Source organism: Gallus gallus, chromosome Z (genome assembly GCF_016699485.2).
Source record: "Gallus gallus isolate bGalGal1 chromosome Z, bGalGal1.mat.broiler.GRCg7b, whole genome shotgun sequence".
Taxonomy (NCBI): Eukaryota; Metazoa; Chordata; class Aves; order Galliformes; family Phasianidae; genus Gallus; species Gallus gallus.
Genome location: NC_052572.1, coordinates 54,400,436 through 54,419,392, shown reverse-complemented (window position 1 = coordinate 54,419,392; position 18,957 = coordinate 54,400,436). Strand labels below are relative to the sequence as shown.

The 18,957-nt window shown below is 35.9% G+C and overlaps 1 protein-coding gene across 7 annotated transcripts in view; it reads right to left on the bottom strand.

The window, feature by feature from the left end:
* The window catches only part of HOOK3 (hook microtubule tethering protein 3), a 78,673-nt gene that overhangs the window by 40,530 nt on the left and 19,186 nt on the right, over nucleotides 1-18,957 (bottom strand). For 6 of the 7 annotated variants that reach the window (XM_040655803.2, XM_003643039.6, XM_015280495.4 and 3 more), the window contains 6 exons: nucleotides 18,108-18,180; nucleotides 11,774-11,824; nucleotides 8,348-8,480; nucleotides 6,546-6,613; nucleotides 2,140-2,202; nucleotides 1,082-1,165 (listed from right to left, as the gene is read on the bottom strand). In XM_040655803.2, coding sequence (XP_040511737.1) covers nucleotides 1,082-1,165; nucleotides 2,140-2,202; nucleotides 6,546-6,613; nucleotides 8,348-8,480; nucleotides 11,774-11,824; nucleotides 18,108-18,180 — 472 coding nt within the window. Of the gene's footprint in view, nucleotides 1-1,081; nucleotides 1,166-2,139; nucleotides 2,203-6,545; nucleotides 6,614-8,347; nucleotides 8,481-11,773; nucleotides 11,825-13,419; nucleotides 13,509-18,107; nucleotides 18,181-18,957 lie in introns of all 7 variants that reach the window. The other variant, XM_046905620.1, reaches the window with a different exon arrangement.

Here is an 18,957-nt window from a genome sequence, read left to right as displayed (position 1 = left end):
GCATCAACCACAGAACAACTCAAGGAATACAACTTCATTAATTCTAACAGTTACTGAACTCCAAAGGTTTCACTGACAGTGCCTTTCTGGGCTCCCATGTAACCCTTTTCACATCTTCCAGGCACAATTTGCAGTAAGGCTCAATTTAAGCCCAAACACAGCTAGCAGACAAGTGTAAATTCTGTCCACAATATAAAATGCAAATCACAGAATCAATGTTTGGAAAAGCTCTCTACTATTACCTAGTCCGACTGCACACTTACCATCAACATTGCCATAAAATCACATCCCTAAGTACTACATCTATCCTTTCCTTTAACACCTCCAAGGAAGGTGACTCCACCGTGTCACTGGGCAGCCTGTTCCAACGTCTACCACTCTTTCTGAGAAGAAGTATTTCCTAATATCCAACCTGAACCTCATGTGGCGCAACTTGATGCCGTTCCCTCTTGTTCTATCACTAATTACACGGGAAAAGAGGCTGACCTCCACCTTATCAACTGGATTTAACTCCATTCACCACCACTCTCTGGGCCCAGCCCTCCAGCCAGTTCTTTACCCAGCAAAGACTGTGCCTGTCCAAGCCATTAGATGCCAGCTTCCCCAGAATAATACTATGGGAGACAGAGTCAAAGGCTTTGCTGAAGTCTAGACTACATTCACAGCCCTTCCCTCATGCACCAGGTGGGTGACTCAATCACAGAAGGAGATGAGGTTGGTCAGTGAGAGTCTGCCTTTCATGAACCCAGTGCTACAGCTGCACTACTTCTAGGAGTTCTAACTCAGGTGTTGAGCCACACAGCTCAATTCCTTTCTATCTGAATGAAAAAAAAAAAAAAAAAAAAAAAAAGGTTTTGGTAGTAATAATCATCTTAATAATGGCAATAGTGTATCAAAATGAGGGAAAAAGAATTTCACTCTGTTCACACAAGTAAAGCAAAATAATCACGGTGCAAAAAAATTACCATGTACTTTTCTCTTTTAAAAATTACGTTACAGGACTACTTGTCTTTAGAAGCTTAAAAATTAAACACATTTCTATCTCAGTTATTATTAAATTGGTACAATACAGAAAACTCACCTGCATATCTAACTCATGACATCTTTGAGCAATTTCTTCTTTTGTTGACAGTGCTTCATTCAATTCTTCTGTAGTTTTCTTCAGCTACCATAAGCAACAAACATTTTTAGTTTCATAGCTCTCTGTAAAGTCTGTAGAAAAATTCTGAACTATAACAATAAAGTGACAATAGAATTATTTTAACTTAAGGTAAACTGTTGCATTTTCTGAAGGTAAGGCAAGGTTGATCTTATAAAGGAACAAAGAAGCAGATGTGAACACTGTTTAATTTGTATGACAGAAGTAAACTTACTTAAGAGAGCATTACAATAATCACATTTAGTCTAGGAATAGCATCTGAAAACCCTGAGGAACTTTTCAACTCTGTACGTGAAAAGACTGTCAATACCACTTTTCTTTACAGATACAAAGAGTGGATAATTTCAATTTTAAATCTACTTTTTAAATACACAAAGGATTGAAAGGCGGAATACAGGTAATGGACAACTAGGGTACAATCTCTTTAGTCAGTTGGAAGCTCACTTAATAAGAATACAGTTAACATTGTGATGGAGAATCCAAATCTCTTCTGAAAAAAAAAAAGCACTGAACCTTACAAACAGTGCAAAATATTCACATATTCTTGTTTATGGATTTCATGATCAAAATTGCATTATCTTCTAAGTTTGTACACAAACACTGTTAACATGAAAGACAACTACAAGAAAACTGGCCTGATTTATTTATCTGTATGGGAACACAAATCTCTATTATTACAAATGATGCATTTCAGACGAGCTTTCTACTTCTTTTTTTCCAAATATGAACACCGTATTTTACTTTTTCAAGTTAATTTGTTCTGGAACTGAAATTTTCTCTTCTAAGTATGCAAAATAAGAATACTTGATTTATAAAGCAAGATAATTCAAAAAACCGAAACTTAATTTTCCACTCCTTATGTTAATTCCCCACAAAGGCTCTTCATGATTAGATTAAAAAGACAAGCTTCTTAATGAGGCAAAATGACTGGGCACTGACGTGCTATGATTGAAAGAGAAGAAAAATCCAGTCTTAGATACCTGCCGATCAAGGTCAACGTAAGCATCATTTCCAACAGAGACAGGAGACTCTTTACTCATCAACTGCAATTAGATTACAGTGGATTAGAAAAAGCAAATATTTACTTTACATTAAAAGCCAAGCTTTAGTGAAATACCAAGATGATTTTAACCTCTATGAGCTTCATTCCGACAACAATGAAGTTTTCTACTTCATTTATTTCTGAATGTCATATATAAAATTACTGAAATTCTCAGTAGAATTTAAAGATACATAAAATAAATATTACATCATGTCCTTTTTCTCCTATTAAAGCACATTTTTATCTACAATGCAAGCTGTGGTATGCTCTGCAGAATACTTTACTGAAGTGGCACTGGAATGATGGTAGCTATCAACATATGCAAGACCTGACATACATTGTTCTCTGCCAGTGGTTTTCAACTTCTGATCATCTGGAAGTTCATATGAATTTATTTAATTACCTAACTAAAGTTAACGCTAAGTCTAACTCAATATCAATCATGCAAAACAGTGAAACTTCCTGTTCTGGAGTTTTATGCAACTTGCAATATAAACAAACAAATAAATTCTAGAAATAACATTCTTGAGAACAAGCAATAAAATTCCTTTTATGATGATTAATGGGGGGGAGGGAAGTCTTCTGAATTAACTGATACGGTTTAGTGAAAGAAAAAAAAAAACAACCTGATAATAAAGAAATGTTTCTTTCCTAGCCCCAGTCACACTGACCCTACAAGTAGCTAGAAGTTAATTCAAATGAAACAAACTGTAGCCCAAGGACCACCTCCCACACAGGTGCAGCAAACATACCAGGGTTATTATTATTATCACTGAAATTGTAATCAGCTCTGTAAGACATGCATTGTAACTAACAAGGAAGCACTGCAGAAACAAAATTTCTGTGATTGTAACTACACATGATATGTTTTACTAGTTCTAAGCACAATTCAAGGAAGTCACAAATGGAAGAAGCCAGATCTAACTAAAGTCAGGACAAGAATCCTTTCCTGCCACCTTCTCAGGGCCTCCTGCCTAGCTGGCTGTTCTTGCCAGAGGCAGGGCCTTCTTTATTCCCTTACTCCTGGCAGAAACCAGAGCTTTTGCATTAGTTTCCATTGGCAAAGTTTCTCTGGTACACAGCACAGAGCTTGTGTTTTCTCACCATCCTTTCTGTTTCTACCATCATGTGCAAGAGCAAATCTCTCTTTGACATTTATGCTACTCAAATATTTATACATTTATATTTCTCTCCCTTTGTCCATCTCCCTACTTGGGATTTAGCTGAATGCTAAATGTTTAAATTCATCAGACAACCATGACCACGTTTGTTGCTGGTTGCTTAATTCTCTCCATTTTGTCAATGTGTTTACAAAGACAGACTACCCTGAAACGAAGCTCTCCACAAAATTAAGATTCTCTAGAACAGAAATTAGGAAGTCCTTAGCCTCAGAGCCCTCTTGAAAGATGAAGACACACCTTTTCAATATCACAGAGAAAGGCTCTCTTCTTAGTGATGTTATATACAGTTTAATTGCAACATCTCTCTAGCTACTGCTTAAATGCTTTTTTAGATGACTAATAGGAATGTCAAGACTAATCAAATGCTCTTCACCTTGTTCTGGATCCAAAACCACTGTTCACAAACACATTCGCTCTATGTCCCAGACAACGTCAGTGCTATCCTTTAAACCTTTAAATTCTTTCCACCTGGCAGCTCCCAAGCTGCACATCACCTGTAAGAGACAGTAGCACGCCCCTGACATTCAACATGTAATTTCTGTCCATAGTACAACTTCCTCCTCAGAATTCCAGCTTAATGATCCCTTCCCAAGACAAACACAGGAGCAATGCAATAGCCTGTACAACCTACTAATGGCTACCCTGATGTTTCTGCTTTCTGTAGATTACTGTCAAGGAAGCAAGCTGTAGCCAATAAACATAATATCTCTACTCTTCAGTGGATTTTGCCATTTATCCTATGACTTCCTATACTTGAGAGATCTTAGCAGAAAAGACAAAAAAAAAAATCACAGTTTGTCTGAGGTTGGCATGGGCCCCTGGGTCCATCTGCTCCAACCCCTGCTCAAGCTGGAGTGCTTTACAATGAAAAGGAACAGTCTACTTAAGTCCTTGGCACTGCAATTAATACTTCTTTCTTTTTTCCCCCTTAGTTTAAATGCTATTAAATAATAAAATGCTATTTTTTCCATTTAAGTCCAATATTTTTTTTCATGAGAGAACAAAGAATGGCAGATTTTTTTTCCAAAACTGTTTTCACAACTAAGATCATTTATGAAAACCACTGAAGTATCGAAAGGCATTTATAGATAAAGATGAATTACATAATACATAAGTAAAGCACAGAGAAGTCTTTTTAGATACCTAATTTAGAAGAGTAACTGCTTGTCAATTATTTTGAAATGTTTGGATTAGATGACATATCAGTTTTTCAGCTATGCATATATAGCTGCTCTCCTTCAGCACTTCACTTTGGTTTCTCCTACACACTGCCTAGTCCAAGTCATTTAGATTCTTAGAGCTGTTTTAAGTCCAAGAAATAGAAAAACTCCTTAAATACAATGAAGTATTACTCCTCCAAAGTCAAAGGCTGCAGAAGCAGCCCTGAAAAGTCTTCTTAGACCTAAACTTTTGTTTTCGAGGGTATTCTGACCTCCTTGGTAAAGCACCCTCCCTGGGTAAAGACCCTCCTCACTTGTTTCTTAATACCTCACATTCTAACCAGATTCTTTTTTGGAAGACAGCATTAAAATCACTCAGAACTACACTAGCCCATGAATAGTAAGCTTCTGATCTTGATTCAATGAATTTCAAATGTGTTCCAGAGAAATAGATCCTCATCACGTGATTGCTCCCCACTTCCGGTTGTTATGCCCAAGAAAGGACACAAATGCCATACAAGTTCAATGCCTACTCATCAAGCGGCAAAATTATCAGCTGTTTCAGATCCAGCTATCTTATCACATTAAGTTAGCATCCAGGAGATTTTTCAGAGAAGGAGAGGATGAAAGAGTATTTTCTATTTTAAGGCAGTGCAGGATAAAGTGATGCTGAAAGCCATGTTTAATAAAAGATGATATGAGAAAATCCAGCAAAACATTACCTCATAGTTTAGAAAAAAAAAAAAAAAGCAGAAGTAAAATATTGCAAAATTCAAGCAAACTAGTTGCCTGCTCTTGGCAGCACTGACTGGAAGACGATTTTGCAAGAGGATTCTTTTGACAGCATTTCAGAAACACTGTCTGCAATACTATATATACACACACACACACACTATGAATATGTATATATATATATTATCTGTATATATATATATATGTATATATATATAATGTATACGTATATATATAATGTGTGTATATATATATATACACATACATACATACACACACACACGAGTTCACAAACAGCCAACAAGTAAGACGATAATGATGCAGCATTAGTTGAACTAATAATTGAGGGTGGAGTTCCTGTAAGCTAAGTGACCATTCTTCCTCTCTCGAGGCATTACAGTAAAACAGCACAAGAGTTCAATGTGGAATGTAGTTTCTCCCATTCACGCTCAAGATGAAAAGTTATTACCAAGATTCCCACATCCCTGAGCGGCCTTCCATACAGTAAACCTGCATGTACAAAGACTGATAGGCACTTCAGACATACTAGAAGTCACTCAAGAGCTTCATGGCAACAGTGGTCATACTGTGGTTTACTTTACTTCTCCAATGTGCCTGCATGTATTTCTAATGCAATTCAGAAGTGACTGGTAACTATGAAATCCTTCACTGTGTACAGTAACTCTTCAGGTTGATCAGAAGAACCACTGCAGTCTCAGAAACAAACTGTTTCCAACAGCACTTTTACAAATAGACTATAGAACATTTGCCAAAATATAAAAATTTGCTTCACAAACACCTTCATTAACCTATCGATAATACTTCACCAGACAAAAGAATACTTTGCTAAACATTTATCTTTCTTTTCTTGTCCAGTGAAGAAAACATTAACAGTTCATGGAGTTCTGCAACTGCAAGGTACAAATTTTTAAGAAAATTTCCAGTACTGGCTACTCATATAAAATCTAGTGCAATTCAGGAGACATGGGGTAGGAAAGATAAAGGAAAGAGAACCCAGGATCAAAAATATCTAGAAGTTTCAATCTTCTAGATTTAAAGAAAAGTGGGACATTCAAGCAGAGTTCCATGACATAAAGCATACTTAAATAACTTTCTCATGAAAAATTAAGATACTTTTCAAAGTAAAATGACAAAGTCTGCATTTGTTACATTTACTTTTAACTGTTTTTTTTTTTTTTTAAGTGAAAAAGTATACTTTTGTAATATACCAAAAAGCTGAACTTTTACACGCTGTAGGTACTCCAGCATACCTCTTGAATCGCTGCCATGACCATATGTTGAACTGATTCTTCCATCATCATTATGGTCTGGATGTACTCTGAAAAAAAAAAAAAAAAAAAAGAGCATTCTGGAATGCTATATACAAAACATGAGGTTGGAGGTTGCATTCCCCCTACAAAATGACTAGATGCCAGAGATTACACTGAAATGCATAAACACTTTTCAAGTGCTGCCCCAAAAAATTAAACAAGACTTTATCAGGAAATCTGGTCAGACAAGCCCAGGCTCACTGGAACACTGCATCAATTAAATAAACTATGTAATTACCACACATTTTTCCTTCTTGTATTTCACACGATTCAGGCTATACAAGTACCCAATGTGAAAAGAGACCATCCTTTCCTGCAAATTAAGATTAGTGTCCTTCCTACATCCTTATTTCAAGTCACTTTCATATCTGTTCTTAGTTGTTTTTGTTTGTGTTACATCACAAATAAATTCCCCCCACCTTCCCCCCCCCCCCCCCCCCTCCCCTGTAAGTTCATGTGAGCTACTTGGTAAGTACTCCTGCAAGATGAGGCAGTGGCGGAATGACATCTGATGTTTAGACCAAGTCAAGGGACTTACGACTTGCCCAGAATGATGTTGTTTCCAATCAGATACCATCACCTGTACACAATACCTACATCCTTTAATGATCCGCTGAAGTGGGAGATACTAGGGATCAGTATCTCAAAGTGATCAATTACATAATGCCAAACCTCTCACAAAATACATATAAGTAGACTGCTCAGATATTTTCATATACTGTTTCTAATGTTCAGTCTCACAGAGCAACAGAATTCAGTAATAAAACATATTTCTCACTTGAGGGTGCCAAATAATCATTAAAAGGAAGAAAAAGAATCCTACATAAGACAGAGAGGACAGATGGCCTAATGCAACTGAATTATTTACTTATTTGTTGAAGAAAATTACCTCTACTTTAATTAATAAGAAAGTGAGACTGTCTCTTCATCAAAAGAACAATAAAGACAATTTCAGATTAGAGAATAAAGTGATTTATCCACCTGAGAAAACTGAAACAGGTAAATCAGCTAAGAAAGCTAAGATGCACCACCATACAAAAAGACAAAGAGGTCTGAAAGCCTACCTGCCATTTTGGCAGAAAGGAAACTGCAGTGACTTAAATCACAAAGAGACAAATCTTTTCTGCAACTTTAATACTTAAACATAGTTTTATTTATCCACCTATTTTATATACATGTTTCTGTGCTTCCCATTTTAAGTGTTAGGAATAAACTGTAGTCTCTTTGTTATCTTAGGCTGGCTTAAAGTAAGTGTAATTTAAGGTAGTAGGACAAAAAAGACATACTGCACCAAAGGATATGGCAAGTTTAGAGCAGGAGATTTGGGGCAATAACTACTGTCTGCACAGTCTGCCACATCCTCTGCAGCATCTTCAATAAAGTGAATGGGTCCCTGTTTTAACTGTGTAGGTCAGATAGACAGCTGGTAACACAAGAGAATCAAAATTGTCTTTCAGAAACTGATCAAGAATTTTCAGTTTTAGAATTCCTTTTCAGCTCAACAAATAAAACTTGAAAATATGTATGTGGGGAGCAAAACCTGCTCCACAATTTGAGGACGCAAAGCCAGCGGAACTCAAAACAGAAGTTATCTGAAAGACAAAATAATGTTATATTTGACAAAATTAATATTAATGTGTCTCTAATGGCAGTCTGAGGTATATCATTTTCCCCTAAGTGATTACACGACGAGCTGGATTTTCATTCAGTATCCGGGAGCAAACATTTTCAAACCTCAGTACCTTGTTTCTGTTCACAGTTCACAGCGCATCCCAGAATAAGCTGAAGCATTCTTCCAAGCTCCGCAGCATCAGCATGCTCTCCAATCAAGTTAACGTCAGGAAGGGTGAAGTCATTTATCTGTTGCCCTAGAATCTGTATAAAGACCCAGTGCACACATCTGTATCAATAGACATATATACACATAAACTTCAAAATACAAAGATGATTCAGAATCAACAGGAAGTGCTCACTTTAGTATAGCTTTCAGCCCACCCTTAAAACAAACTAAATTGAGTAATGCCAGCCTATATAACAGGCCTTTGAGTATTAAACCATCCATAATCTTTGGTACTACTAGTATTTGGCAGAACAAAAACCTGTCCCAACTAATATGAAACTACTCATTATAAACTCAGTAAGATTTGTTTATTCTGGATAAGAAAGTAACAAAGGCGGTCTCAAAACATGATCCACCATTACATCTAGTTTTTTAGCTAGCATTAAACACTTTACACAAGTCTCATATTTCATCCCACTGGAAAGCTGAAATTAAGATGTTTCACTTACACAAAACATGTATCTAGCAGTGATGGATGACAAATATGAGACTATAAAACACTTGATCACTCAGTCCCACACTTCCAGTAAATTCAACCATATTTAGCAAGTCCTAGAGCTGAAAAAGCTAGTTTAATGGAAAAGAATTTGAGGTAGTAGTACAACATATAATTAAACAACCCACACACAGAAATAAAAAAAAAAAAACCATCCAGAAAAACATAAGAAAGAAAACATGTGACTTATAATTAATGTAATTTGATTTATAATTAAGAAGGATTTACATTAATGATTGTCAGTAGAAGGAACTAAATAATTCTGCTGGATTTCAAAGAGCTTTCAGGGAGCTGAAAATATGAATATGAAATGTGGAATTAAACGCATCTCTGACACATTAATTGCAGATAAAAAGAAACTGTCATTTCTTAAGCAGGGTGCAATAAAGAAACAATGACTATGGAGGGGATCAGTCACTTGTTTGCTGAATGCTCATTTTGACTTTAACATTCAAGAAAAAAAAACAGAAAAGCAGGTAAAGGTATTTATTACAAAAAAAAAAAAATCCTAAGAGATTTATATGAAGAACACAAAGAAATCAAGCCACTAAGAAGTTTGCCAGGGCTAGGCCTTGTAAATTTCCTGTGGCTAGATTTGTTCTTGTTTTGTTTGTTTTTTTCTGGCCATCTTTTTCATTTTTCTCTTTAATGTTTTTAAATAATTATTGTTAACAGCTTTCTCAGAGCGTGAGCACCAGCACAACTGAAAACTCTGCATTCTGGAAAGAATGCATGAGTTGTATTAAAAATACTTCCTTTAGGTCATTCTAATGAGGAAACAAGAATTCTCTGAACACACCAAACACAAAAATATTACCACTGTATATAGATTGCAATAACATAGTAAAACACAATATTATTTGAATGATTCCATCCTGGAATGTGTTTACACATTCATACGTATTCCCTGAATTTCTTTCAAATGCAATACCAAATTTAACAATAATATAACTGCTTTATGTTTAATGACAATGTAATTATTGTTGAGAAATGCTGCAGGGAAGAAGCATATCAGCAAACACCATAACGAAACATGGGAAGTAAGCATAAAAATAGAGGATTCTGCAATAAACACGAGATAAGTTATACTGTAATAACAATGAAGTAACAACCAAAAAGTCTGAAATAAGTATCTGAAGAGGGGAAAATGCTCCTTCCTCCACTTCTTCTTATTCAAAAAGAAGTATGAAAGACTTCTACAAAAAGAATGAAAGTTTCAATACAAGAGCAGTAGAGTCCTGCAGCAAAATTACTGGGGCATCACAAAGCATGCAAGCCATAAATGAGTACCTTTGGCTTCTTGCTCTTCCATGCAATAAGTGACAAAGAAAGCAACACATAATAGCTATTGAAAGATGGTCCTGTTTGCTGTGGTATTATTTTTTTACTCTTTTTGAACAGTAAAAATTCACATATTGTGTTTCCAAATCTTTTCACTACATCAGGCAAAATTCACATATGTTCACTTCCATACTGTGGAGAAGGTGCCTGATAGGAGGAGGAAATCAGGCTAATGAAAACATAAGTAGGATTTATCGTAAAATCCAGCTTGTCTCCAGTATTACTATCAACACTGCATCAGCAGAAAAAAAGCAAGCAAACAAAAATCCAGCCAAACCTCCAAATGTGTCAAACCTACTATGAGAACTTAATCTAAATCAGGTCAGAAGTTAGTGACCTATTGAAGCAGTAAAGTTTTCAAGAACTTAATCATCCTGTCTTTGTCATGGTAATATTAAGTTTCTGTAATACAGAACTTCTTTCTTTCTTCCTAAAATGATCTGCTCTGAGCACTTTGCCTCCTGAGACCTGCACTGCCTGGTATGGACCCATGCTGTAGCAGATTTTGAAGAATAGTGGCTCACAGGAGACTGCATTCTGTGGGAAGCACACCAGGCTGAAGCAGATGAAGAGCGTGAGGAGGAAGCAGCACGTGACAGGGCAGAGCATCATGAACTGACCACGGCGCCACCCCCTATGCCTGTATGTTTGTTAGGGCAGAGGAACATAGAACTGAGATGGAATTAGAGCCCAGGAAGTGAGGAGACAGGAGGAAACTTCTTCTGGTTTCCTCTTCATTCTCACACAATCAATTTTTCAAAATTAATTTAGAGCCTGAATATGAACCTAGTCTAACTTTTCTCTCTCAAAATCTGTTGATTTTTAAAGACGTATATTTTTTAACTAATACCTCCCTCACCACAGTATTCACAAGTAGCTAACAGTGGATTTTTTTATTATTTTTTTATTGAATGCATAGATTAGGGATTTTATGTTGCAATCTGTATTGAACAATTTGCTTCAAAATATCACTGAATTTAAAAGCAAAATTCAACTGAAGATTCGCCACTGAAAAATATTTTATTGTTTCTTCTCAAGAGCAATTCATTCTGACTTTGCTAACAGAGAACACAACAGGCTGACTCCACTATCTCAGAATTAAAGTATTTCATTAACAACCGTAATGCAAGCTGATGCTAGAGATGTTCTTTCCTTCCTCTCCTCAAAGAGAAAAAAAAAAAAAAAGGCAAGATGTAGTCTCTAACTGGAACAGAGGTAATATCAGAGGTACTGTTTAAGACCATCATTGGAAGAGTCAAAGACATCTACTGTTTTATGACAAGATTCCCAAGTCAGATAGCTCTGAAAGCTCTTAAGGTGATGCATAAAGCAGGTCTACACCTCAGGAGAGGTAATGAAACAAAATGTACAACAAACATTTTGAAAGATAAAGTCAGAACTCAATGCATCCATAAAATATAGTTCACATTAACCAAATAGAATTAAATATGTAACAGAAAGAACATAAACATTACACTGAACTGTTCTTACCTCATGGTTGTAATCCAATATCCCTTTTAAAATTTTCTTCAGGTTGCTTACCTATTTGTCAAGAAAAAGAAAATGCAATAAATGCAGACAATAAATCACAGAGACAGAACCATAAAAGAGGCAGTCACAGAAGAATCATACAAAAGAATAGTACAACCACATCTCTTTGCACACAGAATAAAATTCTGTTTAAACACCTTAAGATAGAATTAAGGAAATCACGCAGTATTCCCTTGTGATCAGACTGCCATCTGATTACATACGTTTATGAATACCTATAACATATTTAAGTTTATAGAAAATAACACAGAGTCTCAGATAGTCTTTAGATTAGATTATAAACCATGAATCTTCCTTATGGTTATCTTAGTACATCTAATTTTATCTGTGAATTGAAAAAATCCTCTTTCTTTTCTTAAAGTATTCTGTGACCTACTTTCTGTAGAGGTAAATCTCTCCTTCCAAACCAAGATCAGTTACTGCTCAATACCATCCTTTATTCAGAACATATGTAAGGCTAATTTATTAATGTTCTCATTAATTATTCCTCCTAGTTCTTTCATTTGTTTGTTTCTCCTTTTTACCCAGTTCCTTACAATCAAATGTCTGTCTTACAGTATCAAGGCAAAATTCACATTTCTTAGTAATGCCTTCAGTGTCATACAAAGATAGCTTCTGTTCCACTTGCAGTACCAATGGCACCGGTTAAATATCTCTTGCTGTACAGAATCTATGCTACACTTCTCCAGTATTGAAGGCTTTCAGCTCTCTTTTTGGCAAAAACCCAGTTAGATTGAGTATTGGAGACTGTGAAGAAAGCCATAAAAATTGCCAATTGATCTCACAGATGATGTTTTACAAAAAAAAATTTTCTTTTTTGAGAGGAATTGCTATAGATTTCAACACTGTCCAACTATATAAGCAAGAAACTTAGATAATAGAAGCAGTGCACTATTTCCTGTGATGGGAAGTCTACAAACAGTTTCTGTAAAGACTGAGCAGAAATGAGAGGGTGGTTAGAGAACTGAATAATCACATCCCAATTCTATTCATCTTATCTTAGACATGAGTAGCATAAGAATTAGGATTCACAAACTACTGTTGCTGACAACAGTACCCACAGTGCCAAGCTGTGAGACTGTAATGGAGGGAGAAAAATGAAAACAGAACCATCAAATCTCAATGGTCTTTAAAGCCTGCAATTACTTCTATATTCTTGAATACATTCTGGAAATATCCAATAAGGAACTTAAGGTAGTGGATTGAATCTACCTTCCAAAAGGTCTGAGAAAACACTACAGAACATGGTTTGGAGGCATGATACTGAAATCCAGGGACAAACTCAACACTTCAGCATTCAACAGTTAGGCAAAATGAGATGACTGAAACAAACCATATTTTCTAGGGGAAACTCGAGAAAGAAATAGGCTACACATGATAACACAAAACATCGAGTAGCACCGAAGAAATCATCGCCATATCCCCAGGGCTATGAACAATTACCACCAAAGTCTACAACAGATTTAAGATTTTAAAGAAATACAAATCATTTAATTTTTATGTCAAATCACCATAACGAATATGGCACTGATTGGAATAATAATTTTCAAGCTTGATTCATTAAAGTCTTCCAGTTCGTAGTTTACCTGAGTCTGCTGCAGAAAGTGCCACAGAAACCCAAGGGCCATGTTGTAGAATTTAAGTCCAGTTTACCGAAGAGAACATTGTGAGGAACCTTGAACATAATCCCAGAAATGAGAAACAAAATGGAATGTCCTAGCCTAGAAAATACTTGCTTTCCCCTTTTCCTGTAAGCTGTGTTTGAATTAACTCTTTGTTAAGTTTAAGACATTTTATCTTCCTCCATATTACTTTCATAGAGTTTAATGCTGTGATGCTGTAACAAAATCAGTATTCATGAAAATCTGTCATGAATACTACTGTACCTGACAGCATCTTCAGAAAAAGAAAACAAAATGAAAAAAAATATTGTCTTTGAGGCTCCACTTTATCCCACTGTCAATCAAGAGTATCAAGATAACTTGCTTTCAGGAGTTAACTACATCATCTTTGTATCAGGCAGACAATCAGACAATTATAAAGCTAAAGGAGCTTCTTTATAGACTGGCTTGAACTTAACAATGATCGTCAGTACTGCTAGGGGAGTTCTCTCTTCTGAGAGAACTTACTGCCAGTGGCAGAGAATCACCGCAAACTACTACAAATGCCTTCTGTTTTGAGATCCAACTCAGACAATCCTTTAACACTTGCCAGGCCATAGCATAAACTCTAACAACGAAGATTTCAAACAGAGATGAGTGAAAATGAACAAGAGACGTAACAGAGAAAAGCAAAGGACAGTGCTAAAGATTATTAATTCTAGCATTCCAGCAAGTGATGGATTTTAAGTTTTTCCCCCCCCCCTCTTTTTTCTTAAGGACAAAGAAGAATAACTATGACTCGTTAACAAAAACTATTAAATCATGCAATGGCAGAACACAACAGATACTATTTCCAACACAGGTTGTGACTATTAAGTGTTTTACAATCCTTTGGAGATCAGCCCACAAGCACATGGGATCCCTATTTTGTTCTATCAGCAACCTAACCAATTTCACTAACATTCACTGCAGATTTGTGTTGATATTCCTTATGTTAAATGATCACTGACCAGTCAGTTACAGCCACATTGACTGTTGTATACCATTATAACACAGTTATTACACAATATATGAGACTGACCCTTACTCTGCAGTACTAACCTGATAAACTGACTAGAATGAAAGCAGATATGATTTTCCTCGAGGTTACTAAAGAAGACACATAATCTGACACTACAAGGCATAAGGTTGTGAGGTGGGTAATGGTGGGAATGGTTTTCTTCTTACCTGTCATATGAAATTATTATTTTTACTTATCTCCAACTTACACACTGATTCCAAATTGAAGGTCTGTAAGGATAATCTGCCTAGATTTCTCTCCTTAGGAGTATAGCTGACCTACACAAGAAAAGCCTAATGTAACAGACAGTGGAAATGCTCTTAAGCTTGTGATTACTGACAAAAAGGAGTCAGGGGTTATTTAACCTCCTGTTTACTCTCTAGTATTTTGACAGCTTGTTCCTAATTTTGTATTTATCCTTTTTTCACATGTATGTCTGAAATTCTGTTTGTAGTGAAGACTCCCTGGAAATTAATTTATCCTTGTACATTTCTGTACGAAGTGTCTAAATGGGAACCCCAGCGTTCTGAGATGCTGTTCTACACTATCTCTCCTGGATAATTATGCACAGAGGACTTTCCCCTCACACAGTTTATAATCAACAACCTTATAACCTCTGGAAGTGTTGCTAGGGCAGACTTACAGTGACAAGAGAATTCTTAATCATTCAGATATCCGACTAAACTCCCTGGCTGCACAGAAAAAAAAAAGTGTATGTATAGTTTCCACCACATTAGGTTTCTGCGTTAAACTGCATTCTGTCTCTTCTCTGCTATAAGTGGGGCCCAGAGAGAGACTGTGCCATTAGCTTCACGGGTTATCCTCCTCCAGCCTGTTTTGTGAGAACAGAAATCACAAGAACAGATACAGGGACATCCTTGAGCTAAAGGGGGAGGGGAAAATAAATAGAAAGAAAGAACAGAGACAAATATATCTGTTGCTTGTTATCTTTTTTTCAGAGAAATAAATGCTGTCTTGTAAATATGTCTATAATCCCCACTCCTTTCTTGCAGAAGCACACTTGTATGACAGACGTGACAGCACATTCTATCTTTATCAGAAAAAAAACAGAAACACAACTAAAAACTCAAAAGGCTGCTTATGAGGAAGCATTCCGTTTCTTACAGAGAACATGAAAGTATTAGAAGAATGACTGTGTACACAGAAAACTAGCTTCCATAGCTATACCAGTTGTCCTCGCCTGTATTGTGAAATAATTCAGCACAACAATAATTCTACTACTGGAGGGAGTCAAAGATAAACCATGTAGATTAGGTTAGTTGGATTACAGCACTGAATATCCTGCACTCAAATTTTACTGATGATTCTATCTTGCAATATTCTATTGAATACAAGGCATTCAAACTGTACTCAATGCAGAAAATCTACTGAATCATTTGAACGTGCTATTCAGGAATCAAACGAATTCAGCTCACTGCTAGAGATATGGATAAAATCGTATTTTAAACTGATGCTGCAGTCTGAATGCTTAAAGCAAAAGACTGGAAGGCAAAGTCAGAGACCATGCACAACAATGTATTTCCTGCTTATTCCAAAGCAGGCATGGCCCACAGGGAACAGAAACAGGATGGTTTTTCTACAATTCTATCAAATAATATATTTAGTAATTATTAAAAAAAAAAAAAAAAAATCAGTAACTGACACGTGTGTATGAAACAGTTAATGGTTAAAATTTCTGTTCTGATACTGATATTTCTATACAGTTTGACACTGAACTATTCTTGGTCCTTTGTTCCTGAAAATTTTTTTTGCAACAGATTTGTTTTCTATGCCATTTTGTAGTTTCAGTGAATACCGTTTTGTCTTCAAAATGTTATCCTCTTCAGTGTGAAATACTAATGTGTACAGAGTTTCAACTCCAGCCATACTAAAGCTTTCAGCTTTTCCTGATACATATTAGGAAAGATATGTCTTTGCTAGCTGACTGCTTCCTGCTTTGCAAGCCCCCAGAGTACTAACATTTTGCATAGATGGACATCCAATTGGGAGTTAGAGATTACATCATTTCCTTAATTAATGCCTCTATTCAAAGTGGATAGGAGGGCCTTATGAAGGATGATACAGCCCACCTTATCACTGTTCTAAAACATAGAATTAAACATGCATTTTGTTTGACTGAATGATTTGCCTGGTCTTTCTGTTATATTCACATCTGCTAAGATTTAGAACTTGCTACATTAGTAGACGATTAAGAAAAAATCCTCCTGAAGCTCCCTCCAAGAGTTACAAAAGCTGCACTATTTTAAATCAACTGAAATGCTATCACAGTGAGTTGTTTTCAGATTGTTTTTCTCCAAACTTCACAGCTGAGATTTTAATATTCCTTAGAAATAAGCCACAAAATTATGTTAGGGAAAAGTTAAAACTTGTTATCAGCTGTTCACTTGCAGTTCTACTCACTTCTTTGAACAGCTAACTTAAATTAATTGCTGTAATAAGTGTAGAACAGCTATTTTTTTATTATTAATATTTATTTATTTATTTTAGGAACAACGTCTTTTATTTTACCCGTCTACCACTATATCCTCATTAACGTTCCCATATTTTTGCTGGCAGCCCTGTTAGACAAACCATTCTACAGTCCAGACCTGCAAATTAGTGGCCAGGCAAAAGAAACCACACTGACAAGTTTACTGACAACATATGTGCAGCAACAGTTCTTCATCCCCTCCTCAGGCAGCACTCGCCTGTGCCCCTCCCCTCTGTTCACCCCAACGATGTTGATAAGCCTGTAAGCACAAGAGCATTTCACAGTTGCAGCCCTTTCCCAGATATTTAGAAGGGCTCGAGAGGCCAAGGAAAAAAAAAAAAAAAGAAAGAAAAGAAAAAAACTGCTTATGGCAAACTCCATTGAACAGGAAAAAAAATCAGAAAGAAATCAGCAAATGAAAACTCAAGAAACACATGTATTATTCCATGACCAAATCCAGCCAGAAACAAGACTAATATCCACACATGAAACTACGTTTTTCAGGTTTTATACCAAAACACTCCAAAGTTTCACCAGTGTAAATTCTGTTGACTGTAAGAGAAAGTACTTGAATACCAAGTAATACAAATGACTTAGCAAATTGGCTGTGGTTAAAAAGCACACTGACTACAAACAACACACACACAAAAAAAACTATCACTTCCTCTCCTAAAACTCAGTTGCTGTGCAAAGCTGGTGAAGTAAAACGAAATAACATTTTGCCTTTTCTATTTAAACCAATTGGTTACTAGTCTGCTATTTTCTGCAGTTGTTTCTCAGAGCTATATATTTTTTTTAAAAGAAAAGTTACTTTCACACTTCACAGTAAAAAAACAAAACCTTTCACTCATATTTGTGTTTTTCAAATGTTAATTTAAGCATGAAGTTTATTTTAATATTTTTTCTTTTAAATTATTGAAACCAACTTACAAATTCAAAATGTTTTCTTCACTCAACTGTGCAGAGCTACATCAATATAAAAAAAAAAGTACAATAAAAGCCATCCTAAATTCAACACACGATGAAGCAACATCTTAATCTAAAAAAATGTTTTTATTAAAACACAATATTGTATTAAGAACTAAACTACAGATTTGTTGAGAAGCAAAATAAGTAAAATACCTTTAGCCTCCAATTATCTCCTACTTCTGTTTTGATCCTGTTTAACCAGTTTTCATCAAAGTACACTGGATCTCTGAAATACAAAAAGTAGAGTATTTGTTAAAAACGGGTTTCAGAAACTAGGAAGATACCTTAGCAATTAAGCTTCTTCCTCACGATGAGGTTACTTAAATGCCTGCCGACCTCTGCATATATATGGCCTATGTAAAACAGCGCAGATCACCCCTACTACTCCACAGCACAGCTCTATTTGCGTGCCATGTGTAGGTAACGCTTTGGAAGAAGTTGCTGGACTCGGAGTGTATTTTGTCAGTTCTCCCTGTAAGTTCTTCCTCTAATTCATCAGCTGGTCCTGGAGTACTGTTTGTTTGCATTGCTTGAAAGTGTACAAAAATACTTAGTTTTTCACATATTACGGATTCCTACTGCTATATTCTGATTGTAAATATACTCCTTCTAAATGGAAAGCCTGAGAATGAACAATGCATCCTCTATGCATACAGTGAGAACAGCTAAATAGCACCTCTACAGTTAAGTGTTTTCTATGAAGAACACACTTCTCTACTATTTAATTTACCACATACTATCAGTTTTTGCAAATCTCTTTCCACAGTAACCCTTGGCTAATAGTTTTGTGAACGCTTTTTTTTTTTTTAATCAGTTTCTCTACTGTCTGCACTCTTGACAATGCAATTAAGATACTGACAGTGAAAAGAAGAATGCCAACTGCTTGTAAAGTATATGCTTATTTCCATAAACTTCCTCCCTTCCCTGCAGGCACTACTGCTTGGCTGTTTGTTCAAGACAGTTCGTAGGAGTCTCCTGTCCCTAGTAAGGAAACTTTTCAGAC